The 26,081-nt window shown below is 38.9% G+C and overlaps 1 protein-coding gene across 2 annotated transcripts in view; it reads left to right on the top strand.

The window, feature by feature from the left end:
* Window positions 1-26,081, top strand: part of CACHD1 (cache domain containing 1) — a 222,435-nt gene that overhangs the window by 179,033 nt on the left and 17,321 nt on the right. For both annotated transcript variants that reach the window (XM_077120712.1, XM_077120713.1), the window contains exons 9-19: window positions 2,524-2,757; window positions 5,655-5,804; window positions 6,426-6,549; window positions 7,301-7,418; window positions 11,888-12,056; window positions 15,376-15,518; window positions 16,204-16,385; window positions 17,244-17,354; window positions 23,216-23,338; window positions 24,523-24,622; window positions 24,712-24,828. In XM_077120712.1, coding sequence (XP_076976827.1) covers window positions 2,524-2,757; window positions 5,655-5,804; window positions 6,426-6,549; window positions 7,301-7,418; window positions 11,888-12,056; window positions 15,376-15,518; window positions 16,204-16,385; window positions 17,244-17,354; window positions 23,216-23,338; window positions 24,523-24,622; window positions 24,712-24,828 — 1,571 coding nt within the window. The remainder of the gene's footprint in view (window positions 1-2,523; window positions 2,758-5,654; window positions 5,805-6,425; window positions 6,550-7,300; window positions 7,419-11,887; window positions 12,057-15,375; window positions 15,519-16,203; window positions 16,386-17,243; window positions 17,355-23,215; window positions 23,339-24,522; window positions 24,623-24,711; window positions 24,829-26,081) is intronic.

Genomic DNA, 26,081 nt, shown 5'->3' with positions numbered 1-26,081 from the left:
CTTCTTTTACTGATGAGAGGGAGGGGAGAAGTAAGGGAGAAAAATAAATTTTATCAGGCGCCTACAAACTGCCCTTAATGGACTGGGCTTCAGAGCTGTATCAAACAAAGTGCCTGTCTTCAAGCATCTTATAACCCAGTAAGGAAGACAGAGAGACAATGCAGATGACTCAAATCCTATAGCCGAAGAGCAAGGAAATCCAAGAGGAAGTGGTTGCTGCTTCCTTTCCATCTCATTTGAAGGTCTGCCCAGGTACATCCTCAGTAAAGAAGCTTCCCTCTGCTGGTCCTAAATCCTTCTAGAGGCTCTTATGCACTTGTGAGGCTTCTATTAATTCCATGCTTTTTAAAACCTCTAGTTATTTCCCTGTAATCACTTTTCTCTCTTCCCTTTGTCCCTTAATCTTGCCAAATACACATTCTCACTGCCAGTTTTCCCTCTCTCCAAATACCATCTCTCAGTGTTGTTCATAAGGGTAGACTCCTTTCCTTACTCTGTAAGTCAAGATTCAAAAGAGGAAGCAGAACCCTAAGAAAATTTTGGAATAAAGAATCTATTATTTCTTTGTACTACAGAACAAGACTATACATGATAATGGGAGAAACTGGGGAAGTAAAGGTCCAAAAAAGAGGAGTTGACAACTCAGAGAAAGTTTAGTAGGCAGCTCTGGCATGGTGAGCAGCTCAGAGCTTTCAGGGAAGTCTAGAAGATGAGAACCATGCTGTGGGAATCAGGACCATGCAGGAGGCGGAGAAGTTCGTGGGGGCCTCTCCAAGGCTGCTGCCCCTGGGAGTTCTTAGTGGAGGGTCTGGGTGGTCCTGGGTTGCTGTCAGGGGCCAGGCCGGTGGCTGGGAAAGGGAGCTGAACATGGACCAGGGAAGAGCGGGACGAAGCAGAACCCTCAGATACGTCTGCATATTGTCGCTCAGCACCTCTCCTTAGCCGCAACCTTCAGAGCATGGTGGCTGTGCTTCCCTTTGCCTCCCAAATCTCCCATCATTTCACTCTTGGCCAACTTTATCCTGGAAACTTACAGGGCAGGAGATTCTGGGAAATGTAGTTCCCAGCATGACCATGACAGTAGAACAATCCAGCACTTTCGCGGTGTGTCACCTATTGATTGCCTCCCATGCATAGCATTTCATGATGGAATGTCACAGAATAGCCAACCCTGACAACCTTCCATCCCACAGTGTTCCTCTCTGCCTAGTACATGTTCTTTGTCACTTGTCTTTTATATGTTGAGAGAGCCAAGCAGTACACGATAAAGAAAGGAAATATATTGTTTTAAATTATGTCCTTTTATTATTAGCTTCTGTGAGCTTCTCAATGGCATAAGTTCAGGGACTAGTCATACTTTTTGTATTTGTCATTCATTCTGGAGCATATTCCTCCCCATCTCATTTCATTGCATCTGTATGCAATGAAAGGGAACAATAATCTGATTCTGACTTACTTTGATCCAGGTAATTTTTCCTTTCGTATAGCATTACATGAGTGGAGTAAAAGTCACAATATTTCAGTGCAGTGTTTTAAGGAAAAAAGTGTATCCATTAGATTCTGCCACAACTTTAGAGATGGATTTTTAAAACTAAAAACTGATGTACTCCCTATTTGGAAATGATCAAGACACATTCAGTAGGTAAACAATGGAAGCTTCAGGTTCATTTTAATGACTGAACAATTCATATTTGCTATCACTCGTTAAGAACATGATGCAAAATCTTTTTTAAACTTATTGGTAAAGCCTCAGTAGTGGCTGAAATCATTTGAATCTGTTTACATTGGTGCCATGTGCAATCAATTACTAATCCTTTTGACTGAGTTCCAGCAATAGCACACTTAAAAAGAAGTTTATTAAATTTATTTTTGTGCCATAGATTGCAGATGTTGTAGAACAATACATCCCAGTATGTCTAAATCTTTTACCAAGTTTTTAAGACCCTCTAAATGTAGAGTATATGTTAAGTAAATCAAATCCAGTATTATCCTAACAAATATCAAGCATGAAAACATTTGTAATTAAAGTGAACTTAAAAAAACAGGGTTTGGGGGCATCACTAAATGCAATCCATGATTTCTTTCATTTAGTTGCATGAAACTTTGGAAAGCATTTTATAGCCAGAGAGGTAAGGAATGAAAATGCTTATGACTTCATCTACTTATTTAAATTAGATGCAGACTTGCTAATCATTACTTGTGCTTTCAAATATTAAATGAAGAAAGATAATTTAAAATTTGTATTTAAACCTTTAGGAGAAAACATATCCTAACCCAACAGGGCTCCTTTATTTATTCATGTGTTTTTCATTGTTGATTTTAGAAGAATCCCTGTACCCTCTAGACTGAGGCCGGACCATCCCCCTGCTGTGTTTCTCAGTCAGAACAAATATCTGGGTATATTAGATGCTCCTTTGGTACTGCAAAATCTCATCCGTGCTGTTTTTAGATGTAAATGGAAAAGTATGGTATGAATACAAACCATTTTGTTTTATGTTGTCTTCCCATTTGTTTCCATTTCAGATGGGGTGACTGGTTTGAAAGAGCTGGCCTTTCTGAGAGATCTGGCTGAGCAGAACTCAGGAAAGTATGGTGTGCTGGACCGGACAGCCTTGCCCGTGGTCAAGGGCAGCATGATGGTGCTGAACCAGCTCAGTAACCTGGAGACCACAGTTGGAAGGTTCTATACAAACCTTCCCAACCGAATGATAGACGAAGCTGTCTTTAGCCTCCCCTTCTCTGATGAAATGGGAGATGGTGAGTTTGACAAAACTTTCCACTAAAGGATAAAGAAAAGAAATGGACAGATAAAAGTGAGAGTCCACAGAGATGATAATTTTTAGATATTTTTCAAGTCTCGGATGTGAGCATTGGAGGGTCTAGTGTAGGGCAAGGCAGTGGGCATCCCTTTCTCTGGGTCAGAGGGTTGCAGAGCCTCCTGCCATCTGTCTGTAGTTCCACATGCTAGAGAAGAAATCCCCAGCCCTATTTCTTCCTCATTTCCCCAACCTCAGTAGACACATTGGATGTATCTTCTAGGAAGGCTTGGAAGGGGATTTCCCAATATCCACAACATAGTGAATTGAAAATAAACGGTAGCTTTGCATAGAAAGCTGTGAATAAACCCAGAAGTACTTAGGATTCAACCTCAAGGGCATTGTATGGTTAAACAAACACAGGCTTAGTACCAAACAAGCTTTCAAATCCTTCTCTTCCCCTTAAATTCATGGTAAGTTGTTTACTCTAATTCTCCATTTGAACATCTATAAATTGGGTTTAATAAATCTTTTCAGGAGAATTGATTAGATAATATAGGTAAGGTTTATCAGTGCCTGGTATACTACCTCCCTACCCCAGCTAATAAATAATGTTCACCCTTGTTATTATTTTACTCATTATTATTATTGTGATGCCACAAGTTCCTCATATTATAATCTTGGTTAAAATACTTAACCTTTACAAAATTCAAAGCAATTGTGAAGATTAAGTAATACATTTAAAGCATCTAGAATAATGTTTGGCCAACAGTATGTACTCAATAAAAATACAGCCTTTTTTTTTCATTTACCCATAATTCGTATTTATCCTGTTCTTATCCCTTAACTAAAATAACATCTTCAGAAGAGCCTATTTACAATGGATTCATACCCACAGGAATGCAGGTCCAGAACATGTCTAAATTGGGATACATAATTCAATCTACCACACGATTCTTTCTGTAAGGAAAAATATGGCAGCTACTGTCATGCTTCAAATTTTGTATCTTCCTCTTTCTGTCAGGGCCCACAGATTTGTACAGATTAGAAGCGCTCACCATTAGGTGAGGTATTTCCCTTCCGAGGGAGAGTGTCAAGTATTGAATTCACTTGACATCCTGAGTGCTAGCCAAGCACTGTGCCTGGCAGTGATGGGTGAGGCACACACCCCACCACCAGCCAGCTTCTAAGTCTGATAAGAAAAAGACAGACCAGCATATCATTTCAATACTTTGTGAAAGGAGGAAAAACAGATGTAGAAATCAAGTCCTGTCCAAAAACGGGGAATTACGTTGCCAAATTCTGTTACAATTGGTGGGATCAGGTAGGACGTGCGGCTTCCTCATAGGCACTTTCTACAGCCCAGAGGGCTTCTCTGAACACTTTAAACCAAATCGGATGCAGCTTTGGTCCCCTGTTGGCTGATGCTGTCTAAATTTTAGTTTCAGGACCTTTTGATGAATATCTGATCACAGAGGGCTATGATCAGAACTGGATTTCACAGACTGGTTTCCGGGTCTGTTGCACTCCCTCCCATGGTGTCTTTTCCTCTTTGTATTTGTAGTCCCAAGAATTATTGGGTGACATCTTCTCTGACTCTCTGACTGGAGTCACTGAGTGTATGGAAACCCACAGTGACAAGGCTGTAATGGGAGACCTCCTAAGATGAAAATATCAGCTACTGGACATATTTGTTCTTCACAGCAAAGTCATGTCCTTTAGTTGAAAATGCAGCATTTGGGGATTTTGTTACTGTCACAAGAGCTTAGCATGTTTATGTACCATAATGGTAGAAGAGTCTTCTTTCCCAGTTGATAATTTAAAAGCAAGATTGTGTTTCTTTTTTAAGGTGGCCTTTAGCTGATTATTTCTCTGCTATTCCCAGTTGTTTTTTGTTTTTAACCCACAGGTTTGATAACAGCCGGGAGTAAACCCTGTTATTTTGGAAACCTACTTCTGGGAACTGGAGGGTGGACGTGAACCTGACTTGTACCCAGGCTCAGGGCGCTGCATTAACCTGCTGCATCCCACCCTGCGCTCTGCAGAGTTTTAGCCCCTTTGCTTTTCCCTGTCCCTGGTTGTATTGTTTTTGTACAGCCTGTGAGCCAGGTGTGCTTTTTAGATCTGTAAAGGGTTGTTAAAAAAAACAACAGCTGACAAATGTGCAACAGAGACTGTGTGTGACCAACAGAGGTGTCGCTGTTCATTGTCTGGCTCTTCACGTAAAAGTTTGGCAGCCCCTGACCTCGGTGAATAATAAGTATGTTCCTTTGGGAACTTGGTGTCTCCATCATGTGTGGTCAGATAAGAAGATGCTGTACCTTTCTGAGCTTTTCCTTCTCATCTTCCTATTTCTTGAAAAAGATACGTTGATGAATATAATAATGGTATCTATAAGCTTGCCTTTACCCATTATCTCTTTTTATCTTGCAACCTCTAGAAATCAATAAAGCAGTTACTGTTTTGCCCTTAAAACCAATGTGGAAAGCAAGGCTCAGAGAAGTTATGTACCGGATCCTACATGTCACACATCAGGGCCTAGCTGGGCTAGAACCAGAGTTTTTTATTCTTTGTCCAGAGGTCTTCCAACTTTGGCTGAATCTCCTCACTTCCACACATAGAATGATGTATAATGATCTGGAATGCCATATCCTATTCCGTGAAAATATAGTGGAGAATGTTCAAATTGCCTCATTTTAAATTAACTAGGATATCTGAATTTCCAGAGGACTCTGTTTTCCTCATAGGGAACTCTTACTTTGCTTTTTATCCTGTTGGTTACTGGATCATACAGGAAACTTTTTCAGGAAATTGAGATGATTCATTAGAGCACAGCCTCAAGTCTCTGGCCACGAACTTCTCTGCCATTCAGTATTGTTTTTTGTTTTTAACCCATAGGTTTGATAATGACCGTGAGTAAACCCTGTTATTTTGGAAACCTTCTTCTGGGAATTGTAGGGGTGGACGTGAACCTGGCTTACATCCTTGAAGACGTGACATATTACCAAGACTCTTTGGCTTCCTATACTTTTCTCATAGATGACAAAGGTAACCGTTTAACAATCAATCATAGAGATGAATCATTTCTTTAGCAACCTGGAGAAAATATCTGTGGCTATTCTAATTCTAGAGAAGTTGGAGAATGATTTATTTAAAGAAAAACGGTGTGACTAAGGCTGCTTATTTATAGTAGAACACCAAAATAATGGCGGAGCATATCTAAAAATTATACATTTGTTTCTGTTCTGTATTGAGTGGTAGATACCAGTATCTGTAACCCCGGCAAATGAGACTCTTGAGTTTTGAAGGATGTGATCATGTGTGTCAATTTTTTTGTCTGTATTGTTGTCTTTTCATTTAATGGTGTAAATGTTTGTGATAGATTATAACATTTTTTAATTGAAAATTCTAAAGAACTGTATCACAAAATATCCTTGATTAGACAGGTTTTCTATAATTTTCTACACTCCAGTTGTTTTATACAAGCACATAGAAAACAAGTTGAGTTTTATTGGACTGGTGAGTTACATACTGAGAAGTTGAGTACAGGACCTTTATCCCAGAGATGCCTACATTTCAGACCAGTGATAAGCACTTTTATTAGAAATGTTGCTCCTACTACATATTTCCCGTAGCATACATTTTTTGTTTGTTTGTTTTCTTTTTCAGGGTATACACTTATGCACCCTTCTCTTACCAGGCCATATTTACTATCAGAACCCCCCCTTCATACTGACATCATACATTATGAAAATATCCCCAAATTTGAGTTGGTTCGGCAAAATATCCTAAGGTAAGGAAAAGGTGAGGGTCATAGTTTTTGTTTTTCTCTGAGAATAGGACCCTTTAAAGTGAAATGAGTGTTTGCTATAGTATAAAAAAGCAAGTACATAGCTACTTTAAAGTTATCAAAAATATACTCTGAAGTTTTTCCATTAAGAATAATAACCAAGATTTTGTTTACTTTGTGTATGGTCTTTGAGATATTTGAGGGGGAAATCTTGCAAATGAAAATCTGTATTCCCAATGACTTAAATTGTAAAATCCACATATACCATCTCATTTTTAAAAAAAATTCCGATTGGAGAAAAGTTAGCAAAATAAAAGGTTGAGAGCTCTACTGCATGCTAAAAAGATAGCTTGGCAAAGAGGTGTCCATTCCAAGTTGGCAGCACAATCTTATACAACGTTTTCTTTTGAAATAAACACGAGATTGGATTTTTTCCAATAGTGATGGATTAGTTGAAAATGGGTCTTTGAGTTCATTGGTAGAAATTTAGTGACTGAGTGATTTGAGACAAGTTTGTCCCTGTAGTGAATTAGAATTGGGGGGCAAGTGGAGAGAGTAAGGAATGTTCTTAGAGCAGAGCCAATGTGATGCTTTTACAAAATTGAAAATTGCACATTATCCCCTTCAGAAGTGGCGAGTTTCATTGCTTTCAAAATCAGGAGGTAGTCCTTGACTCACAGCTTCTTCCCTGCCTTTAATTAAGTGCTTAAATTTATCTTTTGCCTGAAGTATTTAATTCTGTTTGCCAATACAGCCTCCCTCTGGGTAGTCAGATTATCGCGGTCCCTGTGAACTCATCCCTGTCTTGGCACATAAACAAGCTGAGAGAAACCCGAAAGGAAGCCTACAACGTTAGCTATGCCTGGAAGATGGTGAGTGAAGGAAGTCATCTGAGCAGCTACAGGGTGCCGTGATCTTCTTTGTGTAGGGATTTCAGGGAAATTTAGGTCTGATTATGTTACCCATCAATTTAAAAGTGATTAGAAAATGAAGAGGCTCCATAGATGTTTTAGAGATCTTTCCCTTTTTTGTTTATAAAACTAATAATGTTCATGATGAATACATCAAACCATATAAAGGATATAAATTGAAGAGTCAACTACTTCTCCCAGCAGTAACCACTTTCAGTAGTTTCCAGAAAATTTTTACACACATACATGGCATATGTCTCTGTGGAGGGGTGTGTGCCCTTAATGGCTATATACCTTTACATTGTATAGATGGATCATAATTTCTTTAACCAATCAATCCCCTATTAGTGCATATTTAGATTAGTCCAGTTGTTTTTTTGTTTTGTTTTGTTTGTATATTGTATGGCGGGGTCACGTTTTATTCCTTTTCCATGTGAGAATCCTTTTATTGCAACACCATTTGTTAAATTTTTTGTTTGTTTGTTTTTGTTGGTTTCTTTGTTCATTTGTTTTGGAAGTGCATAGGCCAGGAATTGAACCCAGGTCTTCCACGTGGCAGGCTAGAATTCTACCACTGAACCACCCTTGCTCCCCTTATCCAGTTGTTTTTTATCATTTAAAAAGTCAGAGCATGAAAGTCGAAAGTTGAAAAGGACACATGAAAGTATAAATGCCCTCCACTGCCATAGTCCAAGTAAAAGAAACTTTCGGATTAGAACTTGAATTATTGTTGTTCAGCATGAACTGATTGACCATTTAGCTATAATGTATGACCCACTGAAGCTTTCTCTTCTTAGCCTAATTCAGACACTGGATCTCAAAGAGCACAGTAAAACAGAATCCAGCACACTCCATCCATATAACCTGTATTCCTCTCCTCTCCTCTCCCTTCCCATCAGAGCGTAACAATGCCATGTGGCACCTGAAAATTCTGTAACACACCAAAAGCAGAGCGGACTTTCATTTTCATCATTGTATCTTAATCATTGAGCTTAAATGCAGTCGTACTTGAGATTCCCTTAGATGGATATATCTGCTGTTTCACTTGTTGACTCCAAAGGGTCCTATACATCCATCTCTTCAAGAACTACTTATTGAACATTTACTGTGGCTTAAGAAGGATGAACAAGCATCTAGCCTAGTGGTGGAGTCAGACAATTAGACAAGCAGCTAAGCACAGTGTCATTATCTGGGGTAAGAATGAGAGGGTCCAGGAGCAGTCAGCATGCCTTTCCATGAGTCTCCTCTGACCTTCTTTTCTGGTCCTTAAAGTGTCATTACAGCTAAAGCAGAAACTAGAGCAAACAAAATAATAAATAGACCCATTTCAGAAACTTATGTTTATAAGCCTAATTATACTGGATATTTTATTGTTTGATAATGCACATTTGAGGAAAGTCAAGGTCTGTTTTGAAATTCTCTAAGCCAATTCATTTTCAGAATTTTTAAGAATCTATCTGCTCTTATCCTTATATACATACATTTTTTTCATTAATTGCTTAATTTTCACATCAGAAAGAGTGGGCCATCCAAAGAATTCTTACTTCAAAATAGGCTTTTTATATTCAAAATTGGCGATTGTTACTTCCGGCTTATCCTGATGGAAAGCAGCTCAGTTACAACCTAGGAAAATGTCTGAATTAATAATTGTTGGCATTAAAAAAGAAAGAAATTTAGACATTTATAAGACCTTTGTGCAGTAAATAAATCCAGTGGCAACTCTTCTTAGAGTCCTTTTTCAGAGTCACTGGTAAATTCTGGCCATTTTCTGTAACCAAACTGAATGTAATCCTGTAATCGCTTCTGGAAGAAGTGCCAGCTTTCTCAGTTCTGAAATTGTCGGGCGGGTCACTAGTAAGTGGAGAAATTAGGGAGATCATAAATAATGAAATTGAAATATAAAAGGTTCACCTGATTATCCAATAATAAGAGTAAATGTGTAGATCTCTTTAAATTGTCAGTAGGGCGGGTTGGGGGCAAGTTGATACACACGTTGTCCTACGAAATAAAATGGATTCTTCTACTGAATAGAACCCAAATAGAGTTAGCTTGTGCTGAGAATAATTGACTAAACTTCTTAGCATCCACAGATTTAGCAGGTACCGATGGGCTATTTCACTGGCTTAATTTAAATATAATTTGAGAGAGTATGTGAGCAGCCTTCAGAGCTCGCTGTGCCACACTTTGCCCTGGTCCATGTTTGAGCATTTGCAGGGCCTTGTGCCATGACAAAAGGCATGTTGATGATCAGAAGACTCTGAGGATCCCCGAGCTTCACAGCCTGGTTCACTTCCAGATATAGGGTCCCAGGTGCAGTTGATGAAAGAAACTGCTTTTCAGCCCAGAGAACCCAGCTAGGAGCATTGCAGATCCTCTATGCAGAGACTGTTTTTCTTTCAGTTAACACGAGAGAAAGGCTTACGTTAAAATATGTTTCCCTTTCCCGCTAAGGACTATTTATGAAGTACTGCTTTTAGTTACCTAGAGTAGCTTTTTCTCTTACAGAGTACACCCAATTATAAAATGATACCCTGGTGATTTAGGTAGTATTTTTTTTTTCTTTTGGTTCCTTGGAACAAGAAATAGAGGAAAGCATAAACTCTCAAAGGATGACTGTGTGAGATGGGGAGAAAGGAAAATAGTAAATGCCACTTCAGAACAGCCTGTCACTTTCTAATTTGGCAGATGGAGGAAGAGGATTAAATTTGCTAATCTAATTGAATGTATTTGGCTGCAGTACTTGAAAGCAATTCCAGGAAGATGCTAGTCCCTCCTGTGTTTAAGGATGCCGCAGCCATCCTCACAAACCTTAATTGCACTTCACTGTAGCCTGCCTAGGGAAAAATGTCTCCTTGACCGTAAAGTAGATTCTTTGTACCACTGTATAAGGGACCATCCTTTTGTTCTGGCTTAGGTAGTCATCACCCTCTTCACTAATTACCGTCCATCTTTTTAAATAGGCTCTGTCTTCTGGAAAAAAACTTACACTAGACAAGTGTAGTTTTATTATATTTTTTTAGCCCTTACTATAGATAAAACAAAGTAGCTTGAATTGGCTTTTGATTTTTGGGTGGACATCACTTTCCCACCAAGTTTGGTTCACACGTCTGTTTTCTAAGAGCAAGGTGAATCTGAAAGAACCATCGATTTTCATTATTTGTAATAGCTATGTCACTACAAACACAGAATTAGCAAATACTGAGCCATGGCTCCTAGAGGAAGGCAGGGATAGGTCCTACGAGCCTCTGGTCATATTTTCATCAACCTACACCCTTGTTTTTATGTGCATTTCTAAATAAAGATGCAAATTTAATATATATTGATTCATTAACATTGACTTCCTGGCTGACAGCACTGTAACTCATGCCGAATGAAGCTTCTCTAACACATGTTTTCTCCATAGGACATATCACCTCCTTCTTGCACTTAGAAACACCAGAAGGCACTTCAGCACTATGCTGGGGGTCCATTTTAAACCATGAAATCACCGACACATTTGACACAAAAATGTCGGAAAAACTAACTATGCCTCTAAAAGGACATTTCTTGACAGTATGACAGCTGGAACAAAGAAGGCTGTTTGTCACCTTGTTTGATCTCAACTGGGCACATGCATGTCAGAGAACTCAAAGTTTTTGCCACTCTGTGCGTGTCTTCTAACGACTGCAAAAGTACGTCGAGTATTGACTTTGGCATCACAGAAAAGTTTTAGCGTGTAGACAAATTAGCCGATATGAAATTGACAAATAAATAAGAATGGAATATTTTCTTGTTTCTAAATAAATGTGAGTTAAAAAAAATTAGACTAAGCTATAGCACATCTACTTACCCTGGTCTGAACTGACAAGTCAGGAAGGCTCTGTGGGAGACCCTAGGGTTTGTGCCTTTGATGGACCTAGTGGTGACACTGATGTCTCCAAGCAGGAAAAGTGAAAACAGTCTTTGGAAATAGAATAAACAGGATTCTGTATGGGCCGCTCCTGAATTCTTTCTTAAAAGTGTGGAGTGACTTGAAAAAAGGTCAGTTTTCAACCAATTATATATATTTGAAATGCATTTCAAACTCAAGTAGAAATAAGTGTATTCTCATGCCGTTCTCTGGCTTGTGTCCATCAACCAAGTGAGCAAAAATAAGAGGGCCCCTTTCATTGTTTCAAAGGGATGACTTTATAATCTTTTCATTGGCCCTAAGACTTTCTATCATCTACATTAATTTGCCTCATCGAGAAAAGAAAAAATACGAGATGTAAACTTTTGCTAGAGATATTTCTATCACCCCATTTTGATGCCCTTCTTTCACTCATCAAATATTTAGTGAGCATCTTCTATGTAAGGTTAAAAGAGAAAGGGCAAAATAATGCAGTATGGGCGAAGTCCTTGTCTCATGGAGTCTTCATTTTCTGTTGGAAATTCTTTATTGATTTCTATAGGTACAAGACACCTCCTTTATTCTGTGTATCGTGGTGATACAACCAGAAGTTCCTGTCAGACAGCTCAAGAACCTCAACACCGTTCCCAGCAGCAAACTGTTGTACCACCGCCTGGACCTGCTCGGCCAGCCTAGTGCCTGCCTCCACTTCAAACAGCTGGCGACTCTCGGTAAGGCCCTTTTCTTTCTCTGCTTCTTTCGTGATCTTATCAGAGCAGCTTGCCATACATATCAGTATGAATTTTTTTTAAAATGTTGAATACCTATAGTGCCAAGTGATCTGGAGATACAGATGCAAAAAAGGATTTGAAGTCTTGTGTAGAGCCAGGTTCTCCAGCAGATGCTGAAATGAGGATTTGTGTGTCAGTGATTTATCAGAGATGGGTTCTCAGGAAAAAAAGGTAAGGAAGTGAGGAAAGCAAGACAGGGGAAGGGAGAAGGCAAGCAGGAGTTTGACTTAAGGGGACATTGCAGTCTCAGCTTGATTCTATAGGGGGGCTCTGGAGTATAAATGACACCCCAGAGTTTGTCTGAACTCATGGAAGTGAGCTGAGCTTTCATGTTCCTTCGTTACTTCAATTTTCTGCTGGTGCTGGGTGAGGGGGTTTCAGTAGCCCAAAGCAGCAAGCACACGGATGGGAGATGGCATGGAGAGTCCTAAGGAAATGTATGTGACACACCAACAATACTGACTACAGGTCTCTATCTTCTAAAAGATTAGGAAACAGGCAAGTAATTCAAAGGAAACAAAAGGGAATTTACATTCACTATGTGCCAGGCATTTTGCAGTCATCATCTGAGTTGATATGGTATAACTGAAGACATCTGGGTTTGCCAGAAAGAGGTCATTTTCCCAAGATAACACAGAAAGTAGCGAAGCTACTTTCTACTCATGCGCCTTGCCTGTGTCGTGCTGCGGTCTCTTCTACAGTTTGCTGCCGTGGGCCAGACATACACTAAGGCATTTGTGATGTCTCTGTCAGTATGCCACAGTATAGCATGCACATGGTTTGTGCAAATATTCTCTTTTCACTATTGAAGGTGCATAGGGGTCAAAAAAGTGGGGAGCTAAGGATCATTGCACAGCTGGTAGAGGAGAGGGTTGCTGGTGGGAAGATCAGAGATAGATGTGTCACCAGACTCTAGGTCCCAAATAAGACCTCTTGTGTTTGGGTGCCTCTTTTAAATTCCATTCTGGAGAATTCCGCCTGGATATGAGATCAGAAAAAACAGACCAGTGTGATTAAGTACTCTCTTCTATGACATGTTCCAGCATTGTAGACAATTTGGAGAGAGCCAGGGATGTCAGTCAAAGAAGAGTGGATCTTACAGTTTTTTGTTTGTTTTGATTTAAGTTTGGGAGCTTTTCTTTGTTTCTTTATTTTTATACAAAAGAATGCATGTGCTCTTTAATTCGTATTTTTAAGAAGTGTTTACTGCACAGCCAAGCTAATGTGTGCAGGACTCTTCTAAGTGCTCTGTGAGCAAGCTAAGCACCACTGCTGGTGAAGGAAGGTCACTTTTGAAATTTGAAACAGTGACATGCAGCAGTTTTTCTTGATGAGAAAAAAAGCTCAGGCCTAGGTTTTTAATTTCCTTCTGATAATCCCTCATAGATGCTCCATCTAATATGATAGTTGCCACAGTTTTGAGCATCTGTCTAATCCATACTAAGACATAAGTATAAAAGACATACTGTATTTCAAAGACCTAATACTTAACTTTTTATGTTGAATACATCTTGAAATTATAGTTCAGGCATTGGGTACCATTAAATATATTATTAAAATGATTTTTTTTTTTTTTGCTATTTTAATGCGGCTGCTAGAAAATTTAAAATTACGTTTGTGAATTGCATCCTATTTCAATTAGACAGTGCTGCATCCCAGATAGTGCTTGAAGCATACAGAGGTTAAAACTTCAGATACTTTGCAGTATTTGAATTGAAATTAAACTGTGCTTTAGGTGGTATCTTGAGGCTATGGAGAAAAACAAAAATCTGATCCAGATCCCCAAAAGGTAGAGACTCTAATAAATGAAACCACTTCCCTTCACCTTCACCCCCTACACATATACATGCAGATATCCTGCAGGACTCTATCTATAGGATAAGGGTGAACTAAAAATAAACCAGCCTTTAACTTGGGATTCCTGTCCCCTGAGCGGTCCAGGGGATCTCGGGCATTAAACTTGAATTAAGATGGTCACAGACTAGTCAAAAAACAAAGTCACACAATGCAGAGCTTAAGCCGCTATCCTGGTTCCTTACTGGGGACTGTTTCTGCCACTCTACCTGCCTCACCGGGTTGGGGGATGGGGGAGGTGGCATGTCACAGAATTAACAACAGTCCTCTCTGGGGAAGCTACTGCTGTCCTCTTTGGCCTTAGTCTTTCACCAAATTGGTTTTTAATTACAATGTCCAGCACAATCAAATGATAACCGGGCAATAAGAAAACATGACCACAATGATGGAAAACTAATAAAAGGTACAAGAATTGAACCACAGATTTAAATGACTCAGGACACATGATAGTGCTTTTTAAACTATATTAAAACTTATATCCCGCTGTTTGCCCATGCAAAAAAAACAAAAACTTGTAAAAATATGAGAGTTGGCAGTAAAAATTCTTGAAGACAAAGATACAGTTTCATAATATAATTCATTGTAGCTATTTTTGTCTCAAATAGAGAACCAGAATTTTCCTCTTGGGGATGACCAACAATTTATGTATACGACTAACGGGTTTATTTCCACATGCTTTTTTTATGTTTAGTTTAGCTGACTATAGCTCAGAGAATATGATTTTTATTTGGCCTTTACATTAACTCCTCTGTTTCCTCTTTTCTTCGTCCCAAATAATAATACTGATAAGAACAATAAATAGTGAACATTTACTGAGTTAATATGTTAAGTGCTTAACACTTATTGACTCTTTGTCTTATACATAATAAATCATATAATTTTCATAATAGCTCTGATTGGTGCTATTATTTCCCCTGCTTTGCAGATGAGAGAAATACTATATATATTGCAGCTTGCCCAGCATCGCACAGTCAGGAAATGGTTTAGCCCAGATTCAGCCCCGCCTCGCTCTCTGTCATACCCTGCCTCCTAGATCCTAATAAGTGTAAAAATCTTATATGGAAACCTAATAATGAATAATTATTAATTATAATTGCTACAGAGATATATAGATAGACTTATAATTAATAATAAATCTAATAATGGATGGTTGCCATGTCAGGCATTTGTTTTGACTAGTGCCTGTGTCTCCTCTGGCTCCCTTAGGACTGCATGCGCCCTGACAGGAGAAAATAGTGCTTTTCTTTCCTTCCTCGTTCCTCTTCATGTCAGACTCGGAGCACTGCTTATAGAAAACATCAAGCCAACATAGCTGACTAATTGGCACAGCCTTACGGATGCTTTTGTTTTGGCCTGAGATGAAGTCTCAGTGTTTTCAGGCCTGCTTTGTATGCTTCTCTTTCAGAAAGTCCGACCGTCATGCTGTCTGCTGGCAGCTTCTCCTCCCCCTATGAGCACCTCAGCCAGCCAGAGACAAAGCGCATGGTGGAGCACTACACAGCTTATCTCAGTGACAACACCCGCCTCATTGCTAACCCGGGGCTCAAAGTGAGTGCCAGGTGGGGCCCATTTCTGGGGACCCGTCCCCGCGAGCCTGCACGGGGGGTGCTGGCAGTGAGCCTTTGAAGTGAGCAGGCAGCCCCAGATCGCCGCCTCTCAGCCTCTCAGCCGGAGAGCCAGAAAAGCAGTGTGTGGCCGTGGGGGGACTGGTGCCCGAGGGCCCTTGTGGTGGATTAAGAGGCCATGTGGGCCCCCATGAAGGACCTCTTTCAGACCAGGATGCGCTGGGGATTCCCAGCATAGAAGGGGATGATTTAGAGACCAGTGAAACTTTCCCAGCCTCGTTTTTCCCAGGGGAAAGAAGCGAAGTACCCCTGCTGTCTGTTGAGATAAAGATGATGAGGCTTAAGGAGCAAAGGTATAGCTAGGGTTTTGTTTTGTTTCGTTTTGTTCTGTGTTTGTGTTTGAATGCCCTTTGCCATAGGCCTTTTCCTCTTAAACTGAGAAAACCTTGCTAAGATGAACAATTGAGTTATCACCCATCAACCGACTGTATTTCAGTAAGCTTTTGTTTTCACCAACTTTGGCTGCATCCATCTGCTATGGAAAGATTTTTAAGAAGTAATTGGGCTTGGCTTCTCTGCAAGAGAGCTTTGGGAGGCCCTGCCAGCAGCCCACTCTCTTTTCGTGTAAGCCTTAAAGGATCCCTGCTATGTCTTCCTTTGTTTCCCAGTTCTCTGTCAGAAATGAAGTAATGGCTACCAGCCACGTCACAGATGAATGGATGACACAAATGGAAATGAGTAGCCTGAATACTTACATTGTCCGCCGTTACATAGCAACACCCAATGGCGTCCTCAGAATTTATCCCGGTTCCCTCATGGACAAAGCATTTGATCCCACTAGGAGACAATGGTGAGTTTTAGGGGCTTCCATTATTAAACATTCCCCCCAAATCCTGGAGAGACAGAAGTCCATACAACACAGCAATCTCAAGCAATCACATTAAGAGAGATACTTTCATGGAGGTGAAAACGTGTTTTTTCAATCTTTATTTTTTCTATGTAGCATTAAGAACAGCTTTGTGAGTTTCCTCTCTACAATGTTTTCATCTCTTCATTGAAATTTTGAGTCCCAAATGCTTTCTTCTTGGCCTTTTCAGTTTCTGGTGATTCGATGGATTCCTACCTTGTACAACGTGTGCAGAGTAGATATACTAATTTCACTGCACATGATTATAGTATGAAGTTATAGCTCACTTATATATAACCTATGAAAAATGAACACATGTAAACTCAAAAATGTCCTTTTACTTCTTGCTTTATTTTTACTCTGATTTTCAAAAACAAAAGCTAACCAGGTGGTAGAACAAGGGGGTGATTTCAGTATAAAAGCAGAATTTTTAGTCTCATGCTGCCTAGCGACTGAGTAATTCATGAGTTGGCTTTTCTTATTGTCTGTCCCCCACCCTTATCAGGTACATTTTTATGTGCCAAACGGAATTTCTTTATACTTCCTTCAGTAATTCTTTCTTTATTTTAGTCTCTAAAACATTTGCATGATAGATCTTATAGTAAGCTCAGAGAGGTACTGAGTTCAGTGCCTGTTTTAAAAAGGGGAAATTTCAGATTCTTCTATTGGTACAAAGTCAGAAATAAAAGATAAGCATCCTTGAACTTTAATGTAGCATGAACAGAATTTATAATAAATGTTTTTATAGTCAAAAGCTGTCTTTGACATTAAAATAACATGACTTTCTTTGGCGTCCATTAGGTATCTGCATGCAGTAGCTAATCCAGGGTTGATTTCTTTGACTGGCCCTTACTTAGATGTTGGAGGAGCTGGCTATGTCGTAACCATCAGCCATACAATTCATTCATCCAGGTAATGATTTAACCAACGTTTCAATCATTTCTTGACATATGAAGGATATTTTGAAAATTTGAATAGATTAGTAAACACCAAGGATTAGTGGCAAAAACCTGTCCTTTGATGTTATGCAAGTTGGGGGTTGAATGTCTTCTCTAGCTGTGTGACCTTGGATTCCCCGAGCTTCCTCCTGATGTCTGTAAAATGGGGATAATACATCTACTTCACTGTTATCAAGTGAGTTGAGTCAATAAAAGGCTCTTAGTCCTGTTCTTGGTAGCCATCAGATGCAATAAAGCAGTTTGTTGTAAAAATGCCAGCCTTAAACTGATGGAAGAGAAAGCCATAGGAACCAAAAAAGTATCATTGCCAGAGAGTGTCTTTCCAAATGAAAGAACATTTTTAGTGAAGGAATAAAGTACCAAGACATCAAATGTATTACCTCTTTTATTTGGTTCTAACACTTGATTATATAGGAGTTTTGTAGTTTTCTTTTCTTTGTCCTTGCACTGTCTCTTAAAAACTAAGAAAAGCTCCTTGAAAATTGATTTTCTAAAATGCCATAAAACATCAATATCCTTGTAAATATGTTTAGAGGAAGTCTTCCTCCTCTTGAGATTTCTTTTTAGCCAAGAAGCTAAAAATGTCAATCAAGTTTTGGGTGGAAGGGTAAGTCACACACCTTGTTTTAATCCCTTCCTTATACAAATAGCTGTTTCTCCCTAGCAACCAAGAGAGACTGTCTTTTAACATTTATCTGTAACGAGACCTTAATGTTTATAGGAGACAACCTTTCTTGCTTAGCTTAACGCTATCCAGCACTGCTCATTATATATCAAATGACTGACGTTCAGTAGGATTTCTCTAGGTCAGGTTTATTGGGAGTAAGAATTGGGAAGCAGAAGTATATAGAATTTCAGTATCACAACCATATTTCCATGGAAAGTGATTTCCTGCAGCCAGCCAAATGTTGATTTCTTTATGGGGCATGGTATCTGTTTGGCTCTGTCAGCTGTTCCCATATTGTAATATTTTACATATAAATAAGTAAATACTCATTTAGAACAAATCTCTTCAATTTTTTCATTAACAGACCATCTGTTGGGCACATACCTACCAATGTCTGAATAGTGAGACTTGTCATCCCTCCCATATTTATTAATTGTGTATAAGTGATTGAAGGTTGTTTCTGTGAGGGGACAGCAGTCACCTTGGTCTTTGACCAGGGTCTTGAAGATGTTACAGTGGGGAAAAAACCCACGTGAGGTCTTGTGTTAGTCTTTAGGTGTCCTAGCATACTCCCCTCATCTGACAACTCATCGTCATGAACCATTGGCTTTCCCTTCTATGCAGTGTTTTATTTTGGGGGGAGGGGAGCGGGCCGGAGGAAACAAGTGGATTCTTACACTCACGTATGTGTGTACACATGGTTTGTTGGAGTTTGGATAGGTGGAAGAGTTTTGATTTGGTTTATTTACATGCATTGTGTTAGTCCAAATGAAGCAATGTGGAAATATGATGAGCTTTCAGGTTAGAAAGATCTGGGTTCAAATCCCATCTTGGTTGCTTAATATAGTATATTTAACCTATTTTAGCTCTTCAAGTTTGGGAATTGACTGAGGGGTGGCAGTTTAAATCCTAGATCCTGTCCACCAGTGATTCACTGAGTGCATATTCCCTGGAATCAATATCTTGCTCTTGCCTATTCAATGTACAGTCCCATTGGACCTGGTAATTTGAACATTTTTCATAGCGAAGTGTGATTTTATTATTTAAAGCCGTGCACTTTTCATCTGACATAGTTTAGAATGCAAGTCAACAATCTCTCTTCTGGTGCTCAACCAAAGTTCAGTGGCTTTGTGGATGTATTAATTGATATGCTTTCCAAAGTTACTTTGTTTTTAAATGATTGCAAGTGATTGGCCAGCTTGTGAGCCTACCTTCTCCTAAATTCTCATTCTACTGTGAAAAAGTAGATAAGCAGTTTGGTTTTGCTTTGGTTTCTTCACCTATGAAAGAAGGATAATAGGATAACAGGATTATCTCAAAGGGTTATTTTAAGGATTAAATTAAATAGTATATGTAAACTCTTAGAACAATGCCTGTCATGTGGTAAGGGCTCAATAAACTTTAAATATTCTTTATTATTATCATGATTCACCTCTCTGAGCCTCATATGTCAAACAGAGGTAATAATGCCCTTGCTGAAATGGTGAGAAGCATTATACTTGACAGTGTTGAGTCCCAAATAATTGGCAGTTGTTTTTATTATTATGCCATTAAGGTTTAAAATTCTGGCATTTTAACAGAGCAGAAGAGAGAACTTAAGCTAATGTTCGACCTCTCATGAAGCACTGCCTGCCATTAACCCTTGGTTTACAGAAGTGGTTTGGCTGATAGTTTGGGGAGGAACTTAGGAAAACAGAGAGGAGTTAGACCTCCAGCCCTTTTCCTGCCGCCTTTTGCAACTCAGCACTCACTTTTCAGTTACTCATGGTAATTAAGTTATGACTCTTCATGAGCATTATTAGTGACTTGAAATTCTTTGCTTGCATTCTTGGGAGAATGATAATGGTGGCAGAGAAGATGAAGTAGCATCATTGATTAAAGTACTGGTCAGATGAGTGCTTGGTGGAAAATCTCACAAAATTCCTGCAAATAGCTTGGTGTGTTTTACCATGTATGTAGATTTGTACTGTGTACATAATTTTTTTCTATGGTATTTTTTATGAGTTGCTGTGGTAATAATGTTTATTTCTAGAATGCAGGTAAAAATATGAACAGTATGCGTACATGGGCAGTATTCATTGTGGATCATATGGGAGCAGGTGGCAGTCATACAGGAGCAATTTAGAAACAAAATTAATGGCTCCAGAAAACTTGAATTGTACTTCCTGTTGTACCGGCTGTAGTAACATAGAAAGTGCTAGGTCTGGGTACTGGTCTCTAAACCACAAATGAAAGATGATCAATTTTATTCTAAGTATTTTAATCATTCTAAGCCTAATTCTTTTTCATTTACAAAATAAGAACTAGAATTTCTTTCTGACTTCTTTAACAGAAATTAAATAGGATGAACAAAATTGTATGATCATTCTTGAAAGCCATGCACATCTAAGAAGGCAATATAACCTAGTGATTAAGAGTATATACTTTCCCTTCCATGAGGGAGACCTGGGTTCAAGTCCCAGACCATGCACCGAAAAAAAAAAAATCTATACTCTGCAACATATTTACTTGGAACCTAGAATAGGAAATGAGATCTTGTTATTCTGAACAGGTTAATGTAATACTAATGTAATACCCCAATACATACTAGAGTATCTTAGGCAGAAAATAAAAAAGTATTTGTAAAGTCCTCTTGAGGGACTGGAGAAAAATGTGGAAATATTAAACTTCCCCACTTAGGGAATTCCTGATATTTTCACAAGCATTAGGGACTCCCAATTTAATAAATCAAGCCCATAAACTTGAAGCTTGCCCTTATAAAACCTATTTCTGCAAAGGAGAAGCTAAACCTACTCCCAAAGGTGTAAATCTCCCTGGCAACGTGGGACATGACTCCCAGGACTGAGTTGGGCCCTGGCATTGGGAACCAGAATGCTTTCTTGACCAAAATGGGGAAAGAAATAGAATAAAATAAAGTTTCAGTGGCTAAGCAATTTCAAATAGAGTTGAGAGGTCATTCTGGAGGTTATTCTTATGTAGTATATTGATACCCCTTGTTAGTTTCTAATGTAGTACAAAGCTAGAAGAAAATACCTGAGATCTTGAACTGTAATTCAATAGACTTGATTCTTGATGATGATTATGTAACTGTATAGCTTTTATCATTTGACTGTTGAGTGTGAAAATCTTGTGACTGACACTCCCTTTATCCAGTGTATTAGGCAGATGAGCAAGAAAATAAAGGCTAAATAAATAGATAATAGGGAGGATAAAAGGGGTATAGGATGTTTTGGGTGTTCTTTTATTTTGTTTTTTTGTTGTTGAGTAATGAAAATGTTCTAAAATTGATTGTGGTGATGAATGTACAACTATATGGTGATACTGTGAGCCACTGATTATATACTTTGGTTGAATTGTAAATATATCTCAGTAAAGTTGCATTTTTAAGAAAGAGTATATGCTTTGGAGTTAGAGACATTGAGTTTAATTTTTTACGTGGTCTTGGCCAAATAATCTCCCCAAGTTTCAGTTTTCTAGAAATGATATGTTTTTTAATGTTGCTGTGAGAAATAATTGAGACACATTCAAATGCTTACTGAAGTATACGTTGTAGAATGTACGGAAATGGAAGCTATTAGTGTTATCGTGATGATGACTATTATTTGGACTCAACACCCCCTCCTGGACAATCAAGAGAGGTTTACATTTCTTTTGACTAATACCTCAGCACAACTCCTATGTGCTTGGATTTCTTCCAGAGTAGAATTTAAGTTACTTCAGTAGCAAAAGTGGGCTCTTATGAGTCAGTAGCATCTCAGAGGTGTGCATATCATAACCTCCTCTACACCACTGCCTCCAGCTTAAATAGCATAGCTCTGATAGAGATTTTGTTATGGATCATGGTTCCTTATCTAGTGTTGCTAGGTTAATATCAATGCCGTTGTAATCAGAAGGGGGCAGTTGTCTAAAGTAGCAAATCTGGTTTCACTACAAAGACATGTCCTGATTGTCCAAAAGAGGATTTTACTTTGAGAATTTTCTTCTGAGCTTTCCAACTACTGTTTAAAAGTTTTCTTTTTTTCCAATGGCAGGTTTTTTTCTTTAGTATTGTTATAAAGAAATCAGGAGCATGGTAATGCTTTGGCTCTTAGAAAGTTTCTTATTGGGTAAATTTCTTAGAATCTGTTTTCTGTGAAAAAATAGTAAGTTCTTTCTTAACCCAGGCCTGAGCTGTAAGCTTTCACTTTTCTATTTTCTTTAAGTGACTTCCTGTTATTGGGAATCTCCTATATGTTAGGTGCCTTGTTAAGCACTATAAACTCACCATCTCATTTAATGCCAATAACAGTCTTATGAGGCAGGTACTGTTATAATCCCCATTTTCAAATGAGAAAACTGAAGCTTAGAAAAGTTAAGTAATCTCCAGGGGCCACATAGGTAGAAGCCAGCTAGGCCAGGATTTAACCTAGAATGTTTGATTCCAGAGCCAAAAAGTGAATACCATGTGGTATTGCCCAACTCTCTCTCCTTGACATCATCCCTCCTATGAGCGTAGCGTCGTAGAATGGAGAAAGCACTAGCCTTTAAACCAAGAGAGTCTTGTTCTTCAATATGAGCTGTACTTTACGTAAAGCCAGGTTTAGGGTCATGGAAAGAAATCTAGACTAGACATTGTTCCTACTAAGTTTGGGGTGACTTTTTACCTGTCAGTTAACCATAGGAGAGCTTGTTTTCCTTATCTCTAAAATAAAGGAGATAATTAGACTTTACTCAGATTCCTTGTCAATTGAGATTTGTTGAAAGGAACCAAGCTGGCCGTCCATCTCCAACCCTCCCTCCCCCCATCACCACCACTACCCCATGTCCTTGCCAAAAGATGGTCCAGCTCCTCTCTGGACACCTCCTCTCTGGACACAGTGTTAGAGGATTAGCCATATTCCATAGCCGCCCTTATTTTGGGCCAGTCTTTCTTAGAAAGTCCTGCCTTAAAATATATATATATATACTTCTTAGTCTTAAAGTTTTCTCTTTTGATATCTCTATGTTATGTTAAATCAGTCACATAGTTATCTTTTTTCGTAGAAATGGAAGTGTTGAGAAACAGAGGGAATGTGTTTCTGATACCATATTATATCCTTGTGATTGAACTTAGCTTTTACCTTTGAATGAGAAATGCCTCTTATTTCGTTGCTCTTTTTCACCTAAAGTACACAGCTGTCTTCCGGGCACACGGTGGCTGTGATGGGCATTGACTTCACACTTAGATACTTCTACAAGGTTCTGATGGACTTATTACCAGTTTGTAACCAGGATGGTGGCAACAAAATAAGGTAAGCCCTTTAGAGACATCGTTTTCCTTCTGGCTGCCAAAATATAAGGCAAAATACATTAGATACCTCTAATTGACTGGCAACCATAGAGTCACAGTCAGGACCAGAAGTTGAGTCCATGGCCTGGGTGTTCTATTAAGAAGATTTTTATTCTTCTTTTCTGTCCTTTTTCTAAGAAGCTTGCTGTTTATGATTTAGACCAACAGACTCAGCTCCTAACAACAGAGAGTAACCATGGCACAGAATGTACCAAAAGCTCTCATTTCCAAATATGTTAGGAATTAGAGATTTCCTATATCCTTGGTACTAGAAAGACCAAAGGGTACTGTTGGTTAGTAGTTTTCATGTTGACTTAGTTATTAAACCAAAGTCATTGTGAAATTTTCAGATGCTTGGACTGCTCCTTTTACATTTCCCAGGAAAGAGAGGCTCATGGAACTAAAAATCCTCGCCTCCTGAATTTCAAAAGAACGTGTTTGATCAAAGCAAGGGCTTTCCCTTGATTTATTGCAGGCAGCTTTTAAAAATAGCTTTCTTAACTCAATCTCAGGTCCATGCCTCATACCACTGCATTTTTACATTGGTCCTTAATGGGAAATGCAGGTTTCAGGACAAACTGATAGCACTAATGTAGAGTAAAATAAAGCAGAATGCAGTCTTGATTAAGGCTGTTCTAGCTTTACTTATTTAATGTTTCCATCAAATATGTATTTTCTGTGTCCCCAAATGTTGTATTTTGGGTATGTTTATCATCAACAAGAAGAAACTATGGTTTACTTAAAGTTCGTGCCTATAAATACTCAAGTCCACTTCCTTCAGGCTCAGACAAAGGCTTCAATCTAATCTCCACCAAAAAAACTGGAACAAACTTCCCACTTAGAATGTCTTGCAAAAGATCTCCAAACCCACCATAATTGGGCTGGGTGGGCACATTCTATATGAGGCTGTGAGTGACCTCAGTGTCAGGTGCAACTCTCACCTTAACCTGTGTCCCAGGTGACCCACCACCTCGAGAGTAACATGTCTGTACCTTTCCACCAGCATCTGTTCATTGTTTCACTGAATATTTATTGAGAACCTGAGACAAATGCAGTTTGTTTCAGGGCTAGCAAGATAAGTAGTACCCCCTGAAAGTATAGCAGAACGGTTCATGGGAATGAGGAGTGTCACTTGTTTTGGCACAGGTGCTTCATAATGGAGGACAGGGGTTATCTGGTGGCACATCCAACCCTCATTGACCCCAAAGGACATGCACCTGTGGAACAGCAGCACATCACCCACAAGGTATTTGTTGGGGCGCCGATAGCTCGGTTTTCCAGCAGCCTGCAATTCGTTACATGGCAACTGTCTTCTGTCCTGTTTGGCCTTGTTAGGAACCCCTGGTAGCAAATGACATCCTGAACCACCCCAACTTCGTAAAGAAGAACCTGTGCAACAGCTTCAGTGACAGAACAGTCCAGAGGTTTTATAAATTCAACACTAGCCTTGTGGTAAGTTGACTCCTTAGCCCTCTTGTTTCCCAGCCTACTCTGAACTTGAAACAGAATAATAGTTAGTGCCTGAACACGATTCCTGGCTATTTTATTGCCTTAGAATTACAGAATGCTGGGACTGGACAAGACTTTGGCCCAGCTCCCCAATTGCGGAATATAACGCTGAATATAAAGTATAGTTGTGGAATATAAATCTGAGAGTACAGCAATGAATGGTTTAAGGTCTCATGCTTGGTATTTTGTTTTGGTTTAGTTTGTTTAAAGAGTCACCAGTCTAAGCCCTTTGAAATGTCTATTGAAGTCTGTTCCCACAGTCTTGTATAAATATATGTGGCACCATGTGTTCCTCTCTTCCTGTCTTCTAGAGATCACTGTCTCCTTAAATTCCTGACACCAGATTAGATCAGTCCTCATATGCCATGCTGTTAAGATGGGAACTCTCATACAGATCATCTGAAAATGATTTCTTTTCTACCTCAGAATATTCTGTATGATTTGAGTTCCTTGGTGTGGTTAAAGATCTTAAGAGCATTCTTATTAATTTGTATGCTGTCCTAAAATGGGGAATGGACAGAAACAGGATTCAGGTTATTCACAGAAAGTAAGTTCTTTTCTTTTCAGAGTTGCAGTCATATCATTATACATGTAATTAAAAATTAATTTAAAAATGTATTGATTTCCATTCAGGAGACCCAGGTTCGATTCCCAGACCATGCACCCAAAAAAAATATATTGGGGTAAATTGAAAATCCTTAATTTAGTCTCCAGAAAGCAATTGCAAAAGCAATTGTCTGCTGGAAGAGAAGAGTTTTTTTTAAATGAATGTATTAATATCATGTTGTATTTAAAGCAAGAGAAATAATTATTATCCTGTCCATGCCCCATACCATGTGAACAGCACTCTCTTTAAAGGAGGCATGACAACTGGAGTGTTCTCAGAAAAGCTGCCAGGAAGGTTGTCATATGCAAGTGTGACTTATGTGTAACTTCTCTCTATCATTTATACATTGGTTTATGAATCTCTTCAACAGAAAAAGCCAGGATATTTGGGTAGAAATTTTTCAGAAAGGCAGATTTTAGTTCAATAGGAATTAGAATAATTTCTCAATAGCCTAAGTCATCCCAAAATGGAATTGGAACATTCCTGCATATTGGAGTTGACAGAATGATAAGCCTATAATATTGCTTATATTGTAGAGGTGGACATCTTCCAGGCAGTCAGAAATTTGTCTGGATCTTAAAATAACCCA

Source organism: Tamandua tetradactyla, chromosome 11, assembly GCF_023851605.1.
Source record: "Tamandua tetradactyla isolate mTamTet1 chromosome 11, mTamTet1.pri, whole genome shotgun sequence".
Classification (NCBI taxonomy): Eukaryota; Metazoa; Chordata; class Mammalia; order Pilosa; family Myrmecophagidae; genus Tamandua; species Tamandua tetradactyla.
The sequence above is the reverse complement of the archived record's forward strand: the minus strand, read 5'-3'. Positions and strand labels throughout refer to the sequence as shown.